Consider the following 20,027-nt stretch of genomic DNA (forward strand, 5'->3'; position numbering starts at 1 on the left):
TATACTCTACTACTATACTCTACTACTCACTCTCTACTACTATACTCTACTACTCACTCTCTACTGATCACTCTCTACTACTCTCTACTGCTCACTCTACTACTCTCTACTGCCCACTCTCTACTACTCCCTCTACTACTCACTCTCTACTACTCTCTTCTACTCACTCTCTACTTCTCACTCTGTCTACTACTCTCTACTCCTCACACTCTACTATTTCCTCTCTACTACTATACTACTCACTCTCTACTACCCACTCTCTACTACCCACTCTCTACTACCCACTCTCTACTACTCACTCTCTGCTACTCACTCTCTTCTACTCACTACTACTCACTCTCTACTACTCACACTCTACTACTCACACTACTATTCAATCTCTACTACTATACTCTACTACTATACTCTACTACTCACTCTCTACTGATCACTCTCTACTACTCTCTACTGCTCACTCTACTACTCTCTACTGCCCACTCTCTACTACTCCCTCTACTACTCACTCTCTACTACTCTCTTCTACTCACTCTCTACTTCTCACTCTGTCTACTACTCTCTACTACTCACTCTCTATCTACTACTCACTCTACTACTCACTCTCTACTACTCACTCTACTACTCACTCTCTACTACTTACTCTCTACTCACTCTACTACTCACTCTCTACTACTCACTCACTCTCTACTACTCACTTTCTACTCACACTCTACTATTCCCTCTCTACTACTATACTCTACTACTCACTCTCTACTACTCACTCTCTACTACTCATTCTCTGCTACTCCCTCTCTTCTACTCACTCACTACTACTCACTGTACTACTCACTCTCTACTACTCACTCTCTACTACTCACACTACTATTCAATCTCTACTACTATACTACTCACTCTCTACTACTCACTCTCTACTGCTCACTCTCTACTGCTCACTCTCTACTGCTCACTCTCTACTGCTCACTCTCTACTACTCACTCTCTACTACTTACTCTCTACTCATTCTCACTCTCTACTACTCTACTTCTACTCTACTCTCATCTTACTACTACTCACTTCTTACACTCTCTTCTACTACTCTACTACTCACTCGTACCAGTATAACTCTACTACTCACACTCTAATCTACTACTCACACTACTACTCACTCTTTACTACTTACTCTACTCATCTACTACTCACTCTACTACTTCACTCTGTCTACTAATCTCTACTACTCACTCACTCTCTACTACTCACTCTCTACTACTCACTCTCTACTACTCACTCTCTACTACTCACTCTCTACTACTCACACTCTACTACTCACTCTCTACTACTCACACTACTATTCAATCTCTACTACTATACTCTACTACTATACTCTACTACTATACTCTACTACTCACTCTCTACTACTCACTCTCTACTGATCACTCTCTACTACTCTCTACTGCTCACTCTACTACTCTCTACTGCCCACTCTCTACTACTCCCTCTACTACTCACTCTCTACTACTCTCTTCTACTCACTCTCTACTTCTCACTCTGTCTACTACTCTCTACTACTCACTCTCTACTACTCACTCTCTACTACTCACTCTACTACTCACTCTCTACTACTTACTCTCTACTCACTCTACTACTCACTCTCTACTACTCACTCACTCTCTACTACTCACTTTCTACTCACACTCTACTATTCCCTCTCTACTACTATACTCTACTACTCACTCTCTACTACTCACTCCCTACTACTCATTCTCTGCTACTCACTGTACTACTCACTCTCTACTACTCACACTACTATTCAATCTCTACTACTATACTACTCACTCTCTACTGCTCACTCTCTACTGCTCACTCTCTACTGCTCACTCTCTACTACTCACTCTCTACTACTCACTCTCTACTACTTACTCTCTACTCATTCTACTACTCACTCTCTACTACTCTACTTCTCACCCTCTACTACTTTCTACTCTCTACTACTCACTCTCTACTACTCTCTTCTACTCACACTCTACTACTCTCTTCTACTCACACTCTACTTCTCACTCTCTGTCTACTACTCACTCGCTATCTACTAATCACTCTCTACTACTCACTCTCTACTACTCACTCTACTACTCACTCTTTACTACTTACTCTCTACTCATTCTACTACTCACTCTACTTCTCACTTTGTCTACTACTCTCTACTACTCACTCTCTATCTACTACTCACTCTCTACTACTCACTCTCTACTACTCACTCTACTACTCACTCTCTACCACTTACTCTCTACTCATTCTACTACTCACTCTCTATTACTCTCTACTTCTCACTCTCTACTTTCTACTCTCTACTCTCTCTACTCTACTACTTTCTACTCTACTACTCTCTCTACTCATTCTCTACTACTCACTCTACTACTCTCTGCTACTCACTCTCTACTACTCACTCTCTACTGCTCTCTACTACTCACTCTACTACCCGCTCTCTACTATACACTCTCTAGTACTCTCTACTACTACTCTCTACTCTACTACTTTCTACTACTCACTACTCACTCTCTACTACTCACTCTCTACTACTACTCTCTATGTGCACACATATGCATATATATATATATATATATATATATTTGCATACATATGTATGTGTATATATAAATATACATACATATATATATAATCTGATATCTATATAAATACAAATATAAATGCATGCATACATATACATATACATGCTTGTTATGTACATGAAAGTTTGAAAAACACTAATAAAAGCAAAGCTAAAAAGCCACCTAATTACCAACAGAATTGCTTTAACTTAAATTATGGCGAGACCTATTGCATCTTCAATGCTTATTGGGACTGTAGGTAATGGGGCTAGGTCTTCTGTGTGAGCGGAAACGCTCCACATCCGGGATGATAAAGATCTAACACTTGTTTTCGTGTTTGGAATTTTGTCCTTTGTTTATCAGTATGATGTTCAAACTTAAATTAAAAAATGAATTTGTACAACAGCTTCACCTTCCCCTGCACTCCTACGCGCCAGACACACTTTTTCTGTGAATCACTTTCTCTGCAAGGCTCAAATATCTGGGAAACACCACAGAAAGGCAAGTTGATATCTTGCAGTGGTCAGTATAGTATCAGTGATATGAAAGGGTTGAATCAAACTATAATTTATGTGCCATATGTATTCATTAATGTCAGTCTTTATCTGTTTTCATTGTGAGTGAGAGTATTTGTGTAAGCAGTTGAAATGTTAACTAAAATGTAATAATACTTATTGTATAAATCTTTCCCTTTTAGGTTAAAAACAAAGCACCGGCAGAGGTGCAGATCACAGCAGAACAACTTCTCAGAGAAGCAAAAGAGAGGGAGCTTGAACTTCTTCCTCCACCCCCCAAGCAAAAGATCACAGATGAAGAGGAATTGAATGACTATAAATTAAGGAAACGAAAGGTAAGTGCTTGGTGAATGTGGCATTGTCAAATGTTTGTTGTATAATTCAAAATGGAGATTGGAAAATAATCCTAGTCGCAGTGGACTGTTGAATATTATTTGAATAATATTTTCGCAGCCTTTAGTTTGCTGATGACTTGGTTCATTTATTGGCCTATTTTGCTTTACCGGACTGCATAGAGAGTTTGGTTCCCAGAAGGAGTACTCAAAGTACCATAGTATAGTTTTGCATTTATGATCTATGGAAGATAACTTATGTCTGGCCTAGTGCACCAGTGATGGTCTCCAAACATTAAAATAACTTTTTATTGAGTGCATGTTGTGAAGGAGGCCTTCGCTCTGCACGCCTTCCTTGAGATGACCTATGAATCACCCTCATGATGGCAGTGATGACATTAAATGGCAGAGCAGGAGGTTATTTAAATCTGCCACATTTCCAACAGATTTTTCTTTTTATCATGAGAAGAGATTGCTTTGTTAACAGAAAATGAATTAATAGTTCATAGTTGAGCAGTAATATTTGACTATACCCAACCATGCGAGGAATTTCTCGTTAAATATGTTACTTCCACACAACCGTCTGTTTCAGTTTTGAAGTGAAGTTCTTTTGTTACATTTTAAGAGTAAGGGTACTTAAATAGTGACCTTCACTTGAACTTCCAGGGTAATATAACAACTAGAAGATTTTTTTATATAGTTGTGATAACTGACTGTTATCTTTCGTATGTAGTCTCAGGCGTTGAAGCAATAGTTTTAGTATGCTAATCAATGACAATTTAAATATCCACAAGTAGGTGGGCCTAACTGAAAATTTGTTCATTCTTACCCAAAAGGTCCAAAACACTGCTGTGAAACTCTTTGCAAACCTAAGGAAAAGAGACCTTATGCACCCCATTCACAGTGGATTCCATTGGCTACCACTTTGAGTACAGTTTTAAATTAAGATTTCACCCAACCCACCGGTGTTCCTCCCTCCCTCCCTCTGCAGAAAGATTTCTCCATACCTGTCCAAAAGATCTTTCAAATCGAGAGATTTCAGGTTGAAAAAAAACTGACATTAGTTTAGAGGAAGCCATTTGTTTGTCAAAGCAGCTCTTGGACATTCTCCTCTTCTGCTTAAGAATGCACCCTACATCATGGTCTGCTGGAAGGTCCTTCAAATCTTCATTGAAGGCTTGTTGGAGAGAGAGGTTGGCTACCCAAAGTGCAATTGCCAGTTTAAGGGTTCGTTTTCTCACAACGTGGGCTCTTATCTGTATACTTTCTAGTAAGATATGTGAATAGAGTATTTTTAAACAAAGATCAATTCCGTACCGCCTTTGTACATCAACTTTAAAAACATAAGTACTTCTGTTAGTCTAATGATGTGAGCCTAGGTAAAATTATATCACATTAGGCTTATTTTTTGTGTGTGATTCTTTTGTTCTTTTTGATCTCAGACTTTTGAGGATAATATAAGAAAGAACCGTACTGTTATCAGCAACTGGATAAAGTATGCACAATGGGAGGAAAGCCTCAAGGAAGTTCAAAGGTAAGTGTTATGTATTTGGAGTTGTGTTTACTTAAATACTATGTTGGTTTTTACAACTCCTTCAATAGATTTGTTTAGAAAGTAATGTTTACTTTATGTACATTATGAGATGAAGTGTCTAAACTGAACTTTTTTTTTTGCTTTCCATTTTCCTTCTAAAATTTTGTCTTGCAGGGCACGGTCCATATACGAGCGGGCTCTCGATGTGGATTACAGAAATATCACCCTTTGGCTCAAGTACGCCGAAATGGAGATGAAGAACCGCCAGATAAATCATGCTCGCAACATCTGGGATCGGGCCATCACCACCCTCCCTAGGGTCAATCAATTCTGGTAAGTCATGTGTCTGTAACGATGCAGCTAGCGCCTAACAGCATGTGCAGCTGGTAAAAAAACCTTCTTTATATTCACAGTACCGTTGCACTATTTTGTGCCCTCCTTTTGCACTTGCCATTCATTGAGGTTTTTAATGTATTTAAAGCTTTAGATACAAAGTTTGCAAATCTAAATTCTTCCCTTTCCAAAAGACAATAAATCATCATAACCTAGTAAGAGAGTGTCCAGGCATTTCTACTACACAAGCTGTTAATTCAGTGACAAAAAAATGGCTTTTGATATTTCTCTCTCTTCCCCCACCCTCCAAAAGTATTTTGTCGCACATGCATTGTGCATTGGTGCTTGTTGATTAATATTACAAGTAGCCTGAAGTAAAGTTTTTTGGGAGAAGGACACTAAACAATCTGTGATGGATTTTCTTTTTGAAGTGTTTAGAATAATATATTTTACCTGAAACATTGGTGATGGAATACATGGTCCAACTTGCCTCTCAAGCTGTTTCTCAATTTCTTAATAATATATTCAATAAGTCAGTGTAGCTTTGTACAGTCAGTGGTGTAATGACCAACTTGTACAAATTAATCTATATATGAAGGAAAGTGTCTAGTTGGATTTGTCTCACAAACTTCTCTTGATTCTTTCTTGTAAGGGACAGATTGTAGCCTTATAGAACAACTGATCCTTTGCAATAGAGGTATTTCTGTTGCTGTAGTGAAAGCATGAGTGCATATTACCATTGCTCTAGTGAAAGCTTGAGCACATATTACCATTGCTCTAGCTAAAGCATGAGCATTCATTCCCATTGATCTATGTAAACACGAGCAGTTATTTCCTTTGCTTTAACTGAGCATGAGCGGATATTTGCATTGCTCTAACCAAAGAATGTGCAGGTGCTTTCACTGCTTTAGCTTAAAAATGCCTTAACTTTGTTCTAGCTAGAAGAATAGTTTCAGTTCTTATGTTCAACCATGGGTTATTTCCCATTCTTGAGAAGAGCTACCATTATTGCGTGAGTTGTTTATAATGCGTTCACTTGTTCAGAGAAATTGTTTTCCTTTTCCAGGACAGACCGAGAATTTTTCTTTGCTTTTGTGAAGAATTGGCTTTTGAAAAACCTTGACCGCCTTTCCAAATCTTAGTCTAAGCATGGCCAGACTTTGGGCATTATCCCAAACGTTACTCCTCTCAGTGTATGTCTTGCATCTGAAATTATCCAATTCAGAAGCAGAAACTCTTAAGGGAGTTTTCTTTGAGTCATCATGTCACATTTAATGGACTCTCTCCTGTGCCTTTTATGTATCTCTTTACCATTTTGTGCCTTGTAAGTGTCCGATATGGGAAGGCTAATTACAGTGGCAAGTGATCTCAAATCAATATCTGAAATCTCTAAAAGTGAACCAATATGAGCCGTGGACCCCCACTTTCCCTGCCTTTAACCTGGGATCCAGGCCAATGCAATTTCTAAAATTTGAACCTCAAAACAATTCATGAAAATATGAAAAACCAGTATAGATCAAACAAATATACTATGACATATCTAATTTAATTCTCAAACACAAGATATACACAAATTGAAATGTTAATGAGAAGATATCTTTTAAAAATTTGGTTTCATTTCTAAAAGGAGCAGTGAAATGCAGACTCTAGCATATCACTTTCGTTGTTACTGCTAATAAATGATCTCTTTTTGTTGGTGCATACCAGTGTGTCAGTTGAGGCCACTAGTTGTGCACTCAACATTCTGTTTGCTGGACCTGTGCCGCGCCACAAATCAAGCTAAGGATTCCATGTTTTAAGCCTCTAATTTCACATTTCTTCATTTTTTTTATTGGAACATTTTAAAACGTACAATTTCACATTTTGCTTTTTCAAGTATATGAACTTTATCTTATAATATTTTATTTTCTAAACAGTTGAGGACCCATTGAGTAGGTGTCACAGGCTCCAGATTAAGAACTGCTGATCTAGGTAAAACAGGGTAGAGATTGTAACGGATGTGGCCATTATGTAGGAAAACACTACAGATTTGTTTTTCTTATGATATTTGTATTTTTATAGCAGTAACACATCCTTTTTATTCTTGTGCAAGATCACCCTAGCAAATAGCATATTTGTAAAAAGTGCTTCTTCATGGAGAAAAATGATCACCTCTTATTTTGAATCATAAATGATGTAAACTTGCCTTCAAAGGATGTGTTGACTTATAGTTTTGGGAACTGGACAATGTTATGTTGTCCTGAATCCAAATTGTTTTTCCTACTCTTATTGGTGTGGTAGAATCAAAGTAAGCCATGCAGTCAAATGGTGATGCCCTATAGATAAAAGGACTTGAGTTCGAGGTGCACATCTACCTGGCGATATGTTAGTTTGAAATTAGTTTTACTTCATTTTACTGACCAAGTTAGCCACGTGCTATTGACCGGTTTCCATGAAAAAATAAATATGCCAAAAATGTGACTGCAAAAATAAAGACCATGCAAATATATGTCCATTAAAAATATTGACATCTGAAACATTCTCATGTACAGCCAAACTTATTAGCAGCGTGTTCTAGGTTACACGGTTTATGCCAGCCAAATCATACCCAGATGCAAATTCCTAATGGTGGGATATGTTGCACTTCAATATTGTTCACCATAGCTCTTTTTGCAGGGTACATTTTAATTTCAAACTTTTATTTTTGTGATCTATATTTTTAATATTTGAGTAATATCTTATTTTGTAATCTATGTTCCACATACTGTCATGTGATGGGGCCTCTGAGCTCTCAGTGTGTTTTTTAAACAACAAAGATCCTTAAATGGGGTTCTATGGAGAGGTAGGCACCACCATACGCTTTTACAGAAAATGTTATGGTCCTCCAGTACGGGGAGCAGTTTTCAGCAGTTCAATAAAAAAGTGTACTACATTTGCAAGTGTTTCACAATTTAGCACTGACTAGCCATTTATCATCTGCTCTTAGAACGGTTTGGCCTATGCAGAACCATCTGAGTTTTGTGTCAAGAAAGTTGGGCATTGTCTGAGGAAGGCCCCATGGACTATGCAGTAGTTTTTATTGTTTTTCCTTTTAGCCAGTGAGGAACGAACTTTCCTATAGTCTTCTTAGGACTTCTCCAAACAGGCCCTAGTGGAATTACTGATGGCTGAAAAGGCAGAGTTACCAAATCCATTATATATGTAAAAGAAATGTGAAAATATTCCTAATTGTTTTACAATTGAAGAAATGCATTTTTTTCTGTTCTATTTCTTTCTTTCATTCTAATGCTTTCCTTTTTGACGAATATATGATTTTGATTTGAAAGCGGAAGGAGCGAACTCCATGCTCACAACCTCACCGCGCTGCCCCTCCAGTGGCAGCAAGGGATAGAGGGGTGCTCCCCCCTGAGGGAATTGAGGGTAAGTGGGTGGGTGGGAGGGACTATGACCTTAGGGTGGGTAGGGATAAAAAGGGGGAAACATTTTTATTGCAAGAGTAGAATATGGGTAGAAACGGGTAATAAGGACGTTGAGTTTTTTTTCAAGCGATATGTTACACAGAGGAGGTTGATAAATATAAATATAAGATATGTCTTCTCTTAGATGTCTGGTGTGGAATGTTGCAGGACTCAATAATAAATGTAAAAGGAAATTGGTACAAGAAGAAATGAACATGTACAAACCACATATGGCATTTATTTCTGAAACCCATATTGGTTACCAAGATCGTAAGCTCTTATCGCAAATGGGTTATGACCTTTTTGTTTGTTCAACTTTAGGGGCATTAATTCGGGGAGTAGGTATTTTTAAACAAATGTGGTTAAGAATGCATATCATTAAAACCGCCGCTGATGCCAAGGGAAGGTGGGCAATAGCACAATTACAATTTGATAAAAAATGCTATGTATTTTGTATTGTATATGGTCCCAAATAGATGAACCCAAACTTTATGAGCAACTGAATATAGAACTACTCGACTGGGATGGCGAATTGTTGATAAGGGGGGATTTTAACTGCGTTATGAATTATACAATAGATTCTACAAGTAAAGGAAATAGAACTAGGATGGGTAAAGTGAGATCAGCCATAATAGAATTGGCCAGGATACATAATCTGAAAGATGCTTGGCGCACTAAACACCCCACTATAGCTGGTTTTACATATTATTCGGCTCCACATAAAGTTTGCTCTAGAATTGACATGATATGGGCAACAGATAATATCTTAGAGAACTGTGATATAGAAATTTGTCCCAAAGTCACTTCCGATCACAACCCAGTATTGTTTGATTTTAAAATATTGGATAATAAACAAACAACCCGACAATTTACATTCCCTAGATATCTATTAACTGATTCTAATTTCATTCTTGGTATTAAAAATCACATAAAGGAATTTATACTATTAAATATTAATTCAACAACTGTCAATTTTGTATGGGATGCGTTTAAATGTAGTATTAGAGGCTATGCTCAACAATGCATCTTTAGGGACAATGCTGAAAAACGTGACGTAGAAAAACTGACTACATCTAATATTTTACAAGCTGAACAACAACTAGCTGATGCTATAATACAAGGCAAAACCAACATCAAATCTAGGATTAGTGTCATTGAGGGCGGCATTAAAGAAAACTCTTAGGGAAAAATATAGCTCCAAGATACATAAATATAAATTGTCTCAGTATGAAGGGGGAGACAGAATTGGTAACATTTTGGCCTATAAGGTAGCTGATAAAAAGGCCAAAACCACTATAAAAGTAATAAAAGGGCTAGACTCTAATGAATATAGAAAATCGGAGCAGATTTTAGATCAATTTGCTAAATACTACTGCCACCTTTATACTCCAGAAAAATCACCTACTTCAGAGGAAATTAGATCTTATCTAGAGAAACATACACCTGGGAGATTAGATTTAGATACAATCAGACAACTTGGCTCCAAAATTACAACCGAGGAAATAGGGAAAGCTATAAAAGCACTCCCTCTAGGTAAGGCTGCTGGAGAAGATTGTCTGCCTATAGAGATCTATAAGATCTGTGAAAAGGAACTACTCCCTCTCTTTCAGCAGGTGATAGACTCTATGGGGGAAACAGGAAGTGCTCCTACATGGCGTATTGCCAAAATAGTCTTTTTTTTTTAAAGAAGAATAAACCACCGGAGGAACAGGGATCATATCGGCCAATCTCATTAATTAATACCGATGCAAAAGTGTTTGCTAAAATATTAGCAAATCGCCTAGCTCCCATAATGCCAGATTTGGTTAATTGCTAACAACATGGGTTTGTGGTGGGGAGAGACACCCCTACCCACGTCAACACTGCTGTCACAGCTTTCGACGTTGCCGCGGTTACTCTCGCCCCACTCGGAATGGTTATGTTAGATGCAGAGAAAGCATTTGACCGAGTGGGGTGGGAGTACCTATGGGCAACGCTGAGGGCGTACGGTATACAGGGGCAATATCTGGGCTGGGTCCAATCTTTATATGAATCACCAACAGCAATAGTTAGCTATCTAAGAGACAATTCGGCCAAACTTTCAATTAAAAGGGTGACTAGGCAGGGGTGCCCTCTGTCACCCCTGCTATTTGCTTTAGCTTTGGAGCCATTTTTAAATGCACTAACCGTTCAGGATAACATAATCCCAATAGTACATGAAGGCAAGAGTTTAAAAATCACAGCATTTGCTGATGACATAGCTATATATACCACTGACTTAGCTCTGGCCATCCCTAAGATAATTGAGGAAGCTGGCAGATTCGGTGACATATCGGGGTATAGGCTAAACGTGAGTAAAACTCAAGTGATTGCAAACTATAAGCCTATACAACCGATAATAGGGCTTTGTTCAAATGCTACGTACTTAGAAGCCAAACTTACTGCCGATATAGGGAAAATCATAGCACTGAATTATGATCCTCTAATCAAAGAGATTACTGCTACTCTTAAAAACTGGAATAAGATACCACTCAGTTTGATAGGTCGTATAAATATAATCAAAATGAAGATTGTACCAAAAATACTGTATCTATTTAGGTCCATTCCCTTGCAATTGAGTAATTTATATATCAAGAGAATAGAGAGTATATGTAGCAGCTATATTTGGGGATATAAAAAAGCCCGAAGGGCAATGACCTAATTCAATCTCTCAATCGAAAAGGGGGGATTAAACTTCCCAGATCTTAAAATCTATTTCTTTGCTACCTTTATCCAACGTATACGCAGTCTTTTGTCTAATGAATGCCCCCTATTCTACCATCAATTTATGTTGGGGTCACAAAGTAACCAGTTTTTATTTCGTGTGCATGACCCAAATTATTACAAGAGGGTTAAATTTAAGACGGCAAAAGCTATCAAAAGAATTTGGGATCAAATCATGAGCACCGACAAAATTTCATTTTTCAATGCTGAACTACCAATTTGGGGGAACCCAGGGATGCCAAACATTTTTTCTGATGGTAGTGGTGTACAATGGATGAATCATGGTATAAATATTCTAGGAGATCTATATGGACCGGATGGCCTTCTGAGTTTTAATGCACTAAAAATACTGTATAAAATCAACGATGCTATGTTTTTTAAATATATACAGATACAAGATTTCTTGATTAATAAAATGAAAATTGGGAGAGTAGAACAATCAGATATCTTACAATGCATTTACTCTAGCTATACTAAATCACTTATTAGTAAGAGCTATGCTTTATCTTAATAAAGGTCGAATAGGAGATTGTGGGAAAATGGCGGACAAATGGACCAACAGATTAGGAATTAATATTAACTCTAACCAGATAGCAGGATCGCTTAAACAAATAAATCGTGTGGTCCAATCTTCAAACCTGAGGCTACAATTTTATAGAACGATCACACAAATCTACTATACGCCTCAAAGAATATCTAGCTGGTCCTCTGGAAATATTTCTAATGAGCGTACTAAATGTTTAAAATGCAACATGGAAGCTGCTGGCATAGAACATATGCTTTATCAGTGTCCGAAACTCATAACATTTTGGCAAGGAATAATAGAGGTTCTTAATAATAGACACATAATAGTACCTGCTCTCTCCGCACACTTGATACTGCTAGACATACAAGATATTAACAGCAACTATAAAGACTTGATATCAATTATCTTTGCTTGTGCTAGGCTGGCCATTGCGCGGACCTGGATTTCAAAGGAACCTCCTAATGTCATGGAATGGTGGCATCTTATTCATGAAATACATACCATGGAGTTCTCACTGGCTAAACTTAGGGGCCCAAAGGCATTAAAAGGGAGGGGAAAAATATGGGGAACGTTTATTAGTTAAACATCTAACTGTTTTGTGAGACCAGCATGTTAGCACTTTTGTTATGTTTTAGATACTTGTGAATGTTTATATTATAATCCTCTGTTTCTACCATAACGATAATTTTATGTATAGTTACCTATGTAATGATATATGTATAACCAAATATGAGTTGTTTTTTTTCTTTTCTTCTCTTCATGTCATCTCTTGCAATAATAAAGAAAAAAGTTAAAATAAAAAAAAAAGAAGAAATGCATAGAAAGACAAAGACGCAGATATTTTGTGTGTCAAAGTCCACCTGCTCACTTTATCACTTGTGTGGTATAATCTAGTGCTACCACTGAAAAGGTAAATCGTATTTATTTTCAGGCCGTTGGAGGCAGGATGGCAGCAAAGAATTGGCTAGTGTTCATGTTCTCTCATCCCACATATTTTCAATCCACCTTTAACATTTTTGGTATCTTTTATTTTTTTTAAAGGTACAAATATACGTACATGGAGGAGATGCTGGGCAATGTCGCAGGAACACGGCAGGTGTTTGAGCGCTGGATGGAGTGGCATCCTGAAGAACAGGCCTGGCATTCTTATATCAATTTTGAGCTGAGGTACAAAGAGGTGGATCGAGCACGCTCCATTTATGAGAGATATATCCTTTGAGAAGTAATGGTTGTGTTTGCTCACTGGTGCATTTCTGAAGTTTGTGCTAACTGAAGGAGACCTCTATCTCAGAATCACGCAAGTTATCCTTCTGTTTAAAGCAGATTAAAAAATTGTAAAGTCAATTGTTCATATGAAGCAGAGGTTTAGTAAGATCACTTTTTTATGCTTATAATAACCACATTCTATTACTACATTATGTTCCTGCCTATGTTATAGCCAGGAGACAACATGGCGGACTGGTACTTTTTAAACACTGGAACAGGATAGGGATTCTGGCACCTTCCATCTCTACTTCTGAATTGCTATAATTTTTAGTTATTGTCTCTGAATTGGGAACCTGTGTTGACCGGTATTTTATTGTCATAAATCCACTCTTGCTTGCAAAGCTCTGTGCTTGCTTTTCAGAGTTAGTTTCTCACTCCATAAATATCCTAAATTAAAAAAAAAACATATCCACTGGGAAGAGATAAGTTATTGAACCTTTTATTGTTGACCCTTAGGCCTCTCATTTCGTTGTCGAGGAGTTAGTAATTATTTCCACATTCATAAAGCACACTGGCATATCTTTATCTGCAGTTCAGTCAGTAGACGTATGCCAGTGTGAAATTCTTTATGGCATCCTGCACATGTTAAACCGTAATTAACATGGTTGGTCTCTAGAGCATTTTATAAGTTGTGTGTTGGAACATGCCCTTGAGTTTGGCATGGTGCCTTACCCCATCCTGGGTTGCAAATACTGTGGTATAGTGTTGTGTTAGTAGACCGGGTCCACCACTTTTGGAAGACCCTCAAAACAGTATCTAACTAGGGAACCAGACACTGCCAATATATGAGAACCCCCCTGTTTTCAATCCTGAGTACACCAGACACTGGCAGAAAGTGAGAAATACGTTGTCATAAAACCAAGTGTTTTGTTTTAGTGACACCTCCATCAGTTATTCTGTGGTCGTGTGAAATCTATAGAGTTTCTCAACATATTTTATATTTGGGCAATATCATTTTGTGTTATTCTAGGACCGCATTGTGGAACTCATGCATTGTGGAACACATTGGGGAGCCCCTTCCCCTGTAAATGCTTTCGTCGTGGGCTCCCTGCACTCCATATGTTTTTATACTTAATAAATACTGATTGTCACTCTTTCGCTCAGTGTTAGAATTTCATGTAACCACGTGTCACACAACACACATTTATACCTACCAATCAGAACACTTCCTCATCAGACAATGCACATGCATGCACTCCTCTTATGTAACCATATATACGTGCTGAATCAACCTTTTCTGCCTTTATTGCTATGCATTTCTCATCTGATACCTGTCTGTGGTGCACATTGAAGCTCAGGGTAAAGAAGGGCTTACTAAAGGGCATATTGAAACATCTAATCAGTGTTAATGGATGGTGAGCTATGTCCTCAGTGTTACTGCAGTTCTGTGTAGGTGGCAGGAATGTGGCCTCTTAATGCACGCCTTAAGTTTACAGGTCAGAAGAATGTAGCGTGAACCAGGTACAAGATTCTCCACTATGTTTCCTATACAGAAGGATGGGGGTGGCAGGGGGAACAAAAACAAGGCAGATAAATGTAGGCCTAGAGTATACCGGGCTGGAGGGGAAGGAGGAAACACAATGGAGACCATGCCTTGGAGGTCTTACATATACAGTGGCAGGATAGGGAAGTAGGAAACAAAACCTGAATTCCTGCAGCCGTGACCTCTTCCAGTTCGAAAAAGAGTTGCAGCCATATTGAAATTCCAAACATACACTTTGCCCTCAGTGAAAATATGAATCCATGTCTTAACATAATGTGATAAAATAGTAGTTATAATTAGTCTGTGAATATCAGTATCCTAAAATACATTGTTGGCCAGTTCTTTTCATTGAAGTGTGCTGAAGTACTTAGGATATATTTTTCCGTACTAATACTATGGCTACGTTTTTTTTTCTTCTAAGGTACATCCATTTTCAAATAGCATTGTTATTATGGTTGTGAAAGGCACCATTAAAAAAAAATGACAGTCAGTAAAGTAACTAGCTAGAACAACTCTTTAACTGATCCCATTGCTTACAGTAAATACATTTGATAACACTCTAGGCTCGGGCCAAACCTTTTAATCACAGTTGTTAAAAGTTGTGTGAAATGATTTTATAAAGTTAACTGCATTATTAGTAAAACAACATGTAGCAATTAATTTTAAAGAAACAAATCTCTGGAAAAGCACAGCACAGAAATATGTTAAACAAAAATAACTGGGAGCAAGAAGCAGGGGCCAAGCAGGAGAACCGGCCACCCTCATTTCAGCCGCTTTTGATTAGAAATTCCCTTCAAACTCCCTACCTATGGGGAGATCCATCGTAAGTTCCCAGTCAACAAATTAAAGACTGAATTTACTGAAGGCAATATCTTACAGAGTTGACTGAGGCATTGTCCACAAGGTACACGGATGGTAGGAAGCCTTGACAAAGGTTTGACAACAGGGCCAACCTCCTTCCGCCTTCCTGGAGAGTTTGAAAATACCCTCTGCTAGGGTACATTTGGACAGCCAAGTATTAGCTGCCTATGCATGCCTATAATGTAGTTTGCATGCTAAAATAATAAGAAACTTATGAGAACCGAAACGTCACCATTGGAGTATTAGTAAAACGAACCCGCCCTGACAAATGCCAAAGACCGTGTAAGGCCATCATTGTAGTGCAGAACTATGTTGGCACTATAAGGGTCATAGGACCATTGTATCTTTGTCGCCCCTTCTATAGTTTATTTTAATAATTTCCCATTCACCCCGCTAATAAAGGGATACCTTGGGAGCGGATAAGGAATTTTTATTTACATGTAACTTTCCCCGACACGCTAATATACAAAGAGTTCCCAGGAACACGGTTGAGCCCTCCCTGACTTATAGGGGTCAGGGTGCACCGATTATGAATCATGCCACTATTAGAGTGGGTGAGGATTGTATATATAAAAAAGGATTATTTTTCCTTTTTCCCTCTTCTCACTGAGGTGTTGTACAGTCGTGGTACTCGCCCTCCTTTTTTTGTTATTAGGCAGAGGCATACTCTGTTTGCTGTGGGATTCCAAGGTTCAGGTTCAAAAACAAGTTTATTTAGACAATTGAACATAAAACATTCTAAAAAGTACACATTAATTAAAACCTTTAAATGAACCCCCACCTCACCACCCCATCCCCATTACATTTAATTTTTTTAAATTCTATTTAACAGTTCGTAAGAACCGAGCAATCCCAACTGCCACATCTAAATATCGCATCTCAGACAGTAACTCCACCGCTTTGTTCCTATGAAGAGCATCATATTTAAAAAACAAAGGTCTTAAAAACTTGATCCGATTTGCAAGATAAAAAGCTCAGTCCATAAGAATATGTGTAATAGTGCAGTTGGCTTTCAGAAGGTAGGGACAAAGACCACTATTATTTTGCCCCCCTGTCTTATATGGGTGGGATTAATAGATTGGATTACATCCCACCTGAACCCTTAGGATTTCTTTTCTCAAACCTGGATCTGGTAACTGTGATAAATAAGGGAAAACACAACCCTGGCCAAGTGAAGCTAAAGAGAAGCTTATAGATGATTTCTTCTTTAAATATAATAAATCACATTGTTGTGACACCATAGCAGCAGATTCAGTTTGCCTGGGAAAGTGAGCCAAGATGTGACTGTACCACTATTTAAATGGAGATTCTTCATTGGAGTCATTCTGGTTCTAACGGCCTTTGCCCACATCCTTTCGCTGCTTTGGCTCTCTTCCCAACACAATCTGGATACTTTAACCACCTCATCATTCTCCAGCAGGGTGTTGAAGTATCTTAGAGCCCGTGTGGTGGCCGCCATGTTCCAAGATACCAGGCTGAACTCTCTCCTTATAGCCTGGAATGGTACCTTGTGGGAGTGATAGAAGTCTTTTAAGCACTACCCCTTCCAGTCTGTCCCATTCATAGGTTGGATCAAGAGAAAATATCTCTCCTCCATACAGGCCTATTGGTGGAATCTTCCCTTCATAGGCCTTTAATAATGGGATATGGGGTAGGCCCCCAAATCTGCCATTGAATCCAGATAAACAGCTTGCCTGCAAAAGGGCCTTCTGCCTAGTGAAATCCCAATACGCTCCCCAATTCAGATTTTTCCTAAAGTTAAACCCAGGTATTTATACTGATCCACTTGTTCCACCACCTGAGAATCAAGATACCAGGAAAGACTCTGCATTTTTTTCCCAAAAATCATAATTATCGTCTTTTCCAGATTAATGTGAAGCTTGTTCTGCTTACTGTAAGATGCCAATGCGTTGAGTTACCTCTACAGACCAATTGGAGTATAGTCCAATAATACCAAATCATCTGCATAGAGCAGACAAGCAATATGCTGGTCCCCAATTTTAGGCGAGAAAGACTTTGATTGGGAAATAACTGTTGGGAGGTCGGCCAAAAATAGACTAAAAAGTAGGGGTGCTAAAACGCACCCCTGACGCAGGCCATTGTTTTTTTTTTTTTCTTTTTTTTTTTTCAAAATCATTCATTTATTAATAGCAGTTGCTTTTCAACAAATAGCAAGAAATTGGAAAGACTTTACTAAAATTTCATTTAAGGTTTGGTGGTATGATATATGTCATAATCATAGATTAGATACATTCTCCAATTTACCTACACCTATAATTACAAAGAGAATTCAACTTTGGCTACCTGTTACAACATTCTTTGACTACTGTGCCAAACAACATTCTTTATTGCAGCCGACGCAGGCCATTGTTGATAGAGATTCTTTGGTACAACTGTCCTGGCTTATCTAACTCCACCGGAGCCCAATTGCCAGAGTGCAGGGATTGAAGAGCCCCAAGAAGGTATAGTGGTAATTTCCAAGCAGCAAGTTTTCCCCATAAAATATCCCTGTCAACAGAATCAAAGGCTGTCCGGAAATCCACAAAACAACTGCACAACCTATGATTTTCCTCCAGAGCCTTTTGAGTAATAGCCCACAAAGCAAAGCAGTGGTCTATGGTTAAATGACCCTCCCGAAAGCCCCCTTGTTCTAAAGGGATTCTCTTAGTTTCAGTGGCCCATTCTTCAAGTTTGGCTAAAATAATCTTGGAGAATATCATTAATGAAATATCCAAGAGGCTTATAAGCCTGTAATGCATTGGGTTGTACCGCCCCCTTTTATAAAATCGGTTTCACAATAGACCCCTTCCAAGCAAAGGGGTAAAGGCCAGACCCTGCAACCCAACTAAACAAGGCAGAGTAAATTGTAGCCCACCAGACACTATTTGTTTTAATTATTACCGCCGGGACATTGTCAGGACCAGCGGCACAAGAGAGTTTTATTCTCTCAATAACTGCCTTAACTTCCTTCACTGAGAACCAGTTGGCTGGGAGGGTTTGCCCGTAGATATGCTGAGGGCCATCTAAACCTAAAGGTCCCCTGTATAATTCCGTCAGATGAGTGGTCCATGTGCTTCCGGTATCATGCAGGTCAGAAGCCCCCTACTTTGGCCATTAAACTCTTTGACCTTTGTCCAGAATTTTTGCTGATCATTTAATAGTATAATCTCCTGCATCTCCTCCCACTTCCTATAATAAAAAGCTACCTTTTTCGACTGCACAAGGGATTTATATTGGCGTTTAAGTTTGACCAACTCTTGGGTGGCTAAGGGAATGAAACGACACCTAGCACTCCTTGCTTTCTGTCTCACCAGTCGTTTCAACTTTTGGCAATCCTGATTGAACCAGCCCGGGGCGCCCTTTGGGCGGTATTTTGTCTGTCCACCCGTTTCACTTATTTTCACAAAAATGCAGCCCAAAACTCGTTGCACAATATTATTATACCACACAAGTACATCATCAGCATGAATAGGGAGGATAGGAACCGTCTCCACTAACTGAAAGGTTGCTAATTGTTGAAGATGCATAGTGTCTAAACGTGTTGTGAGCCTACGCGGATAGGACATCTCTAAGGGAAACACTCTCTCAGGGGATACTGGCTCACACAAATCAAGAACTGCTGTAGTTGCCCAGTGGTCACTGCCCTCATATTTTGCCACCTCAAAGATCTTAAAGAGGCCAAAATCCCAAAGGGACGTGAATATATAATCAATGGGACCCAGAGAATGGCCCTGCCGAGATGTTGCTATTGCTGGTGAATCCTTTTTAAAGCGTCCATTTAAGTAAATCAGACTATGACTTGCCAGCCTTTCACTCAGCACTTTGGCCTCTTTTTTGATGGTACCTACAGGAAACTGTGCTAAGGGAATGTTGTAGGAATCCCAACACTTCCTCCAAGTGCTGGTCTAGCTGTACAGGGAATAAACAAGCATTTACATCCCCAGCCATATTTATCACTGCTTCTGGGTGTTTTGCCACCAAATTCTGGAAATGGGATTCAAAAAATTCCAGCCAGTGATTCATTTGGCCATGGTCTTCTTTATTAATATAAACATTTATAAGCAAAAAATAACTGAGGACATTTTCACATACAACCATTTCCACAACAGATAACTGCAGACCACTTGAAACGTTTATGATCTCCAATGGCCTCTTAATCACCTTGGTCGATATTAATGTTAGTAGACCTTCAGATGCTCTCCCCGTACCCCGGGAATGACCTTTACTATTCAGGGCCATGAAACCTTCAACTGACTGGTCCTTTCTTAGCCAAGACTCCTGAAGGAATACCAGATGAAAGGGTTTCAAACTTTCTTCCAATTCGCCGCTGTTCCTCAAGCGTTCAAACCCATGGATATTCCAATTTAGGATTCTTAGATTTTGAGAGGACTTCTCATTCTAGAATAAGGTGGGCCTAAT

General features: G+C 38.7%; 1 protein-coding gene across 1 annotated transcript in view; it reads left to right on the forward strand.

Moving 5' to 3' along the window:
- CRNKL1 (crooked neck pre-mRNA splicing factor 1) overlaps positions 1–20,027 on the forward strand; it is a 187,370-nt gene that overhangs the window by 55,769 nt on the left and 111,574 nt on the right. The window contains exons 2-5 of the mRNA XM_078649338.1: positions 3,277–3,429; positions 4,869–4,960; positions 5,135–5,293; positions 13,040–13,206. Coding sequence (XP_078505464.1) covers positions 3,277–3,429; positions 4,869–4,960; positions 5,135–5,293; positions 13,040–13,206 — 571 coding nt within the window. The remainder of the gene's footprint in view (positions 1–3,276; positions 3,430–4,868; positions 4,961–5,134; positions 5,294–13,039; positions 13,207–20,027) is intronic.

This window comes from Lissotriton helveticus, chromosome 6 (genome assembly GCF_964261635.1).
Source record: "Lissotriton helveticus chromosome 6, aLisHel1.1, whole genome shotgun sequence".
Classification (NCBI taxonomy): domain Eukaryota; kingdom Metazoa; phylum Chordata; class Amphibia; order Caudata; family Salamandridae; genus Lissotriton; species Lissotriton helveticus.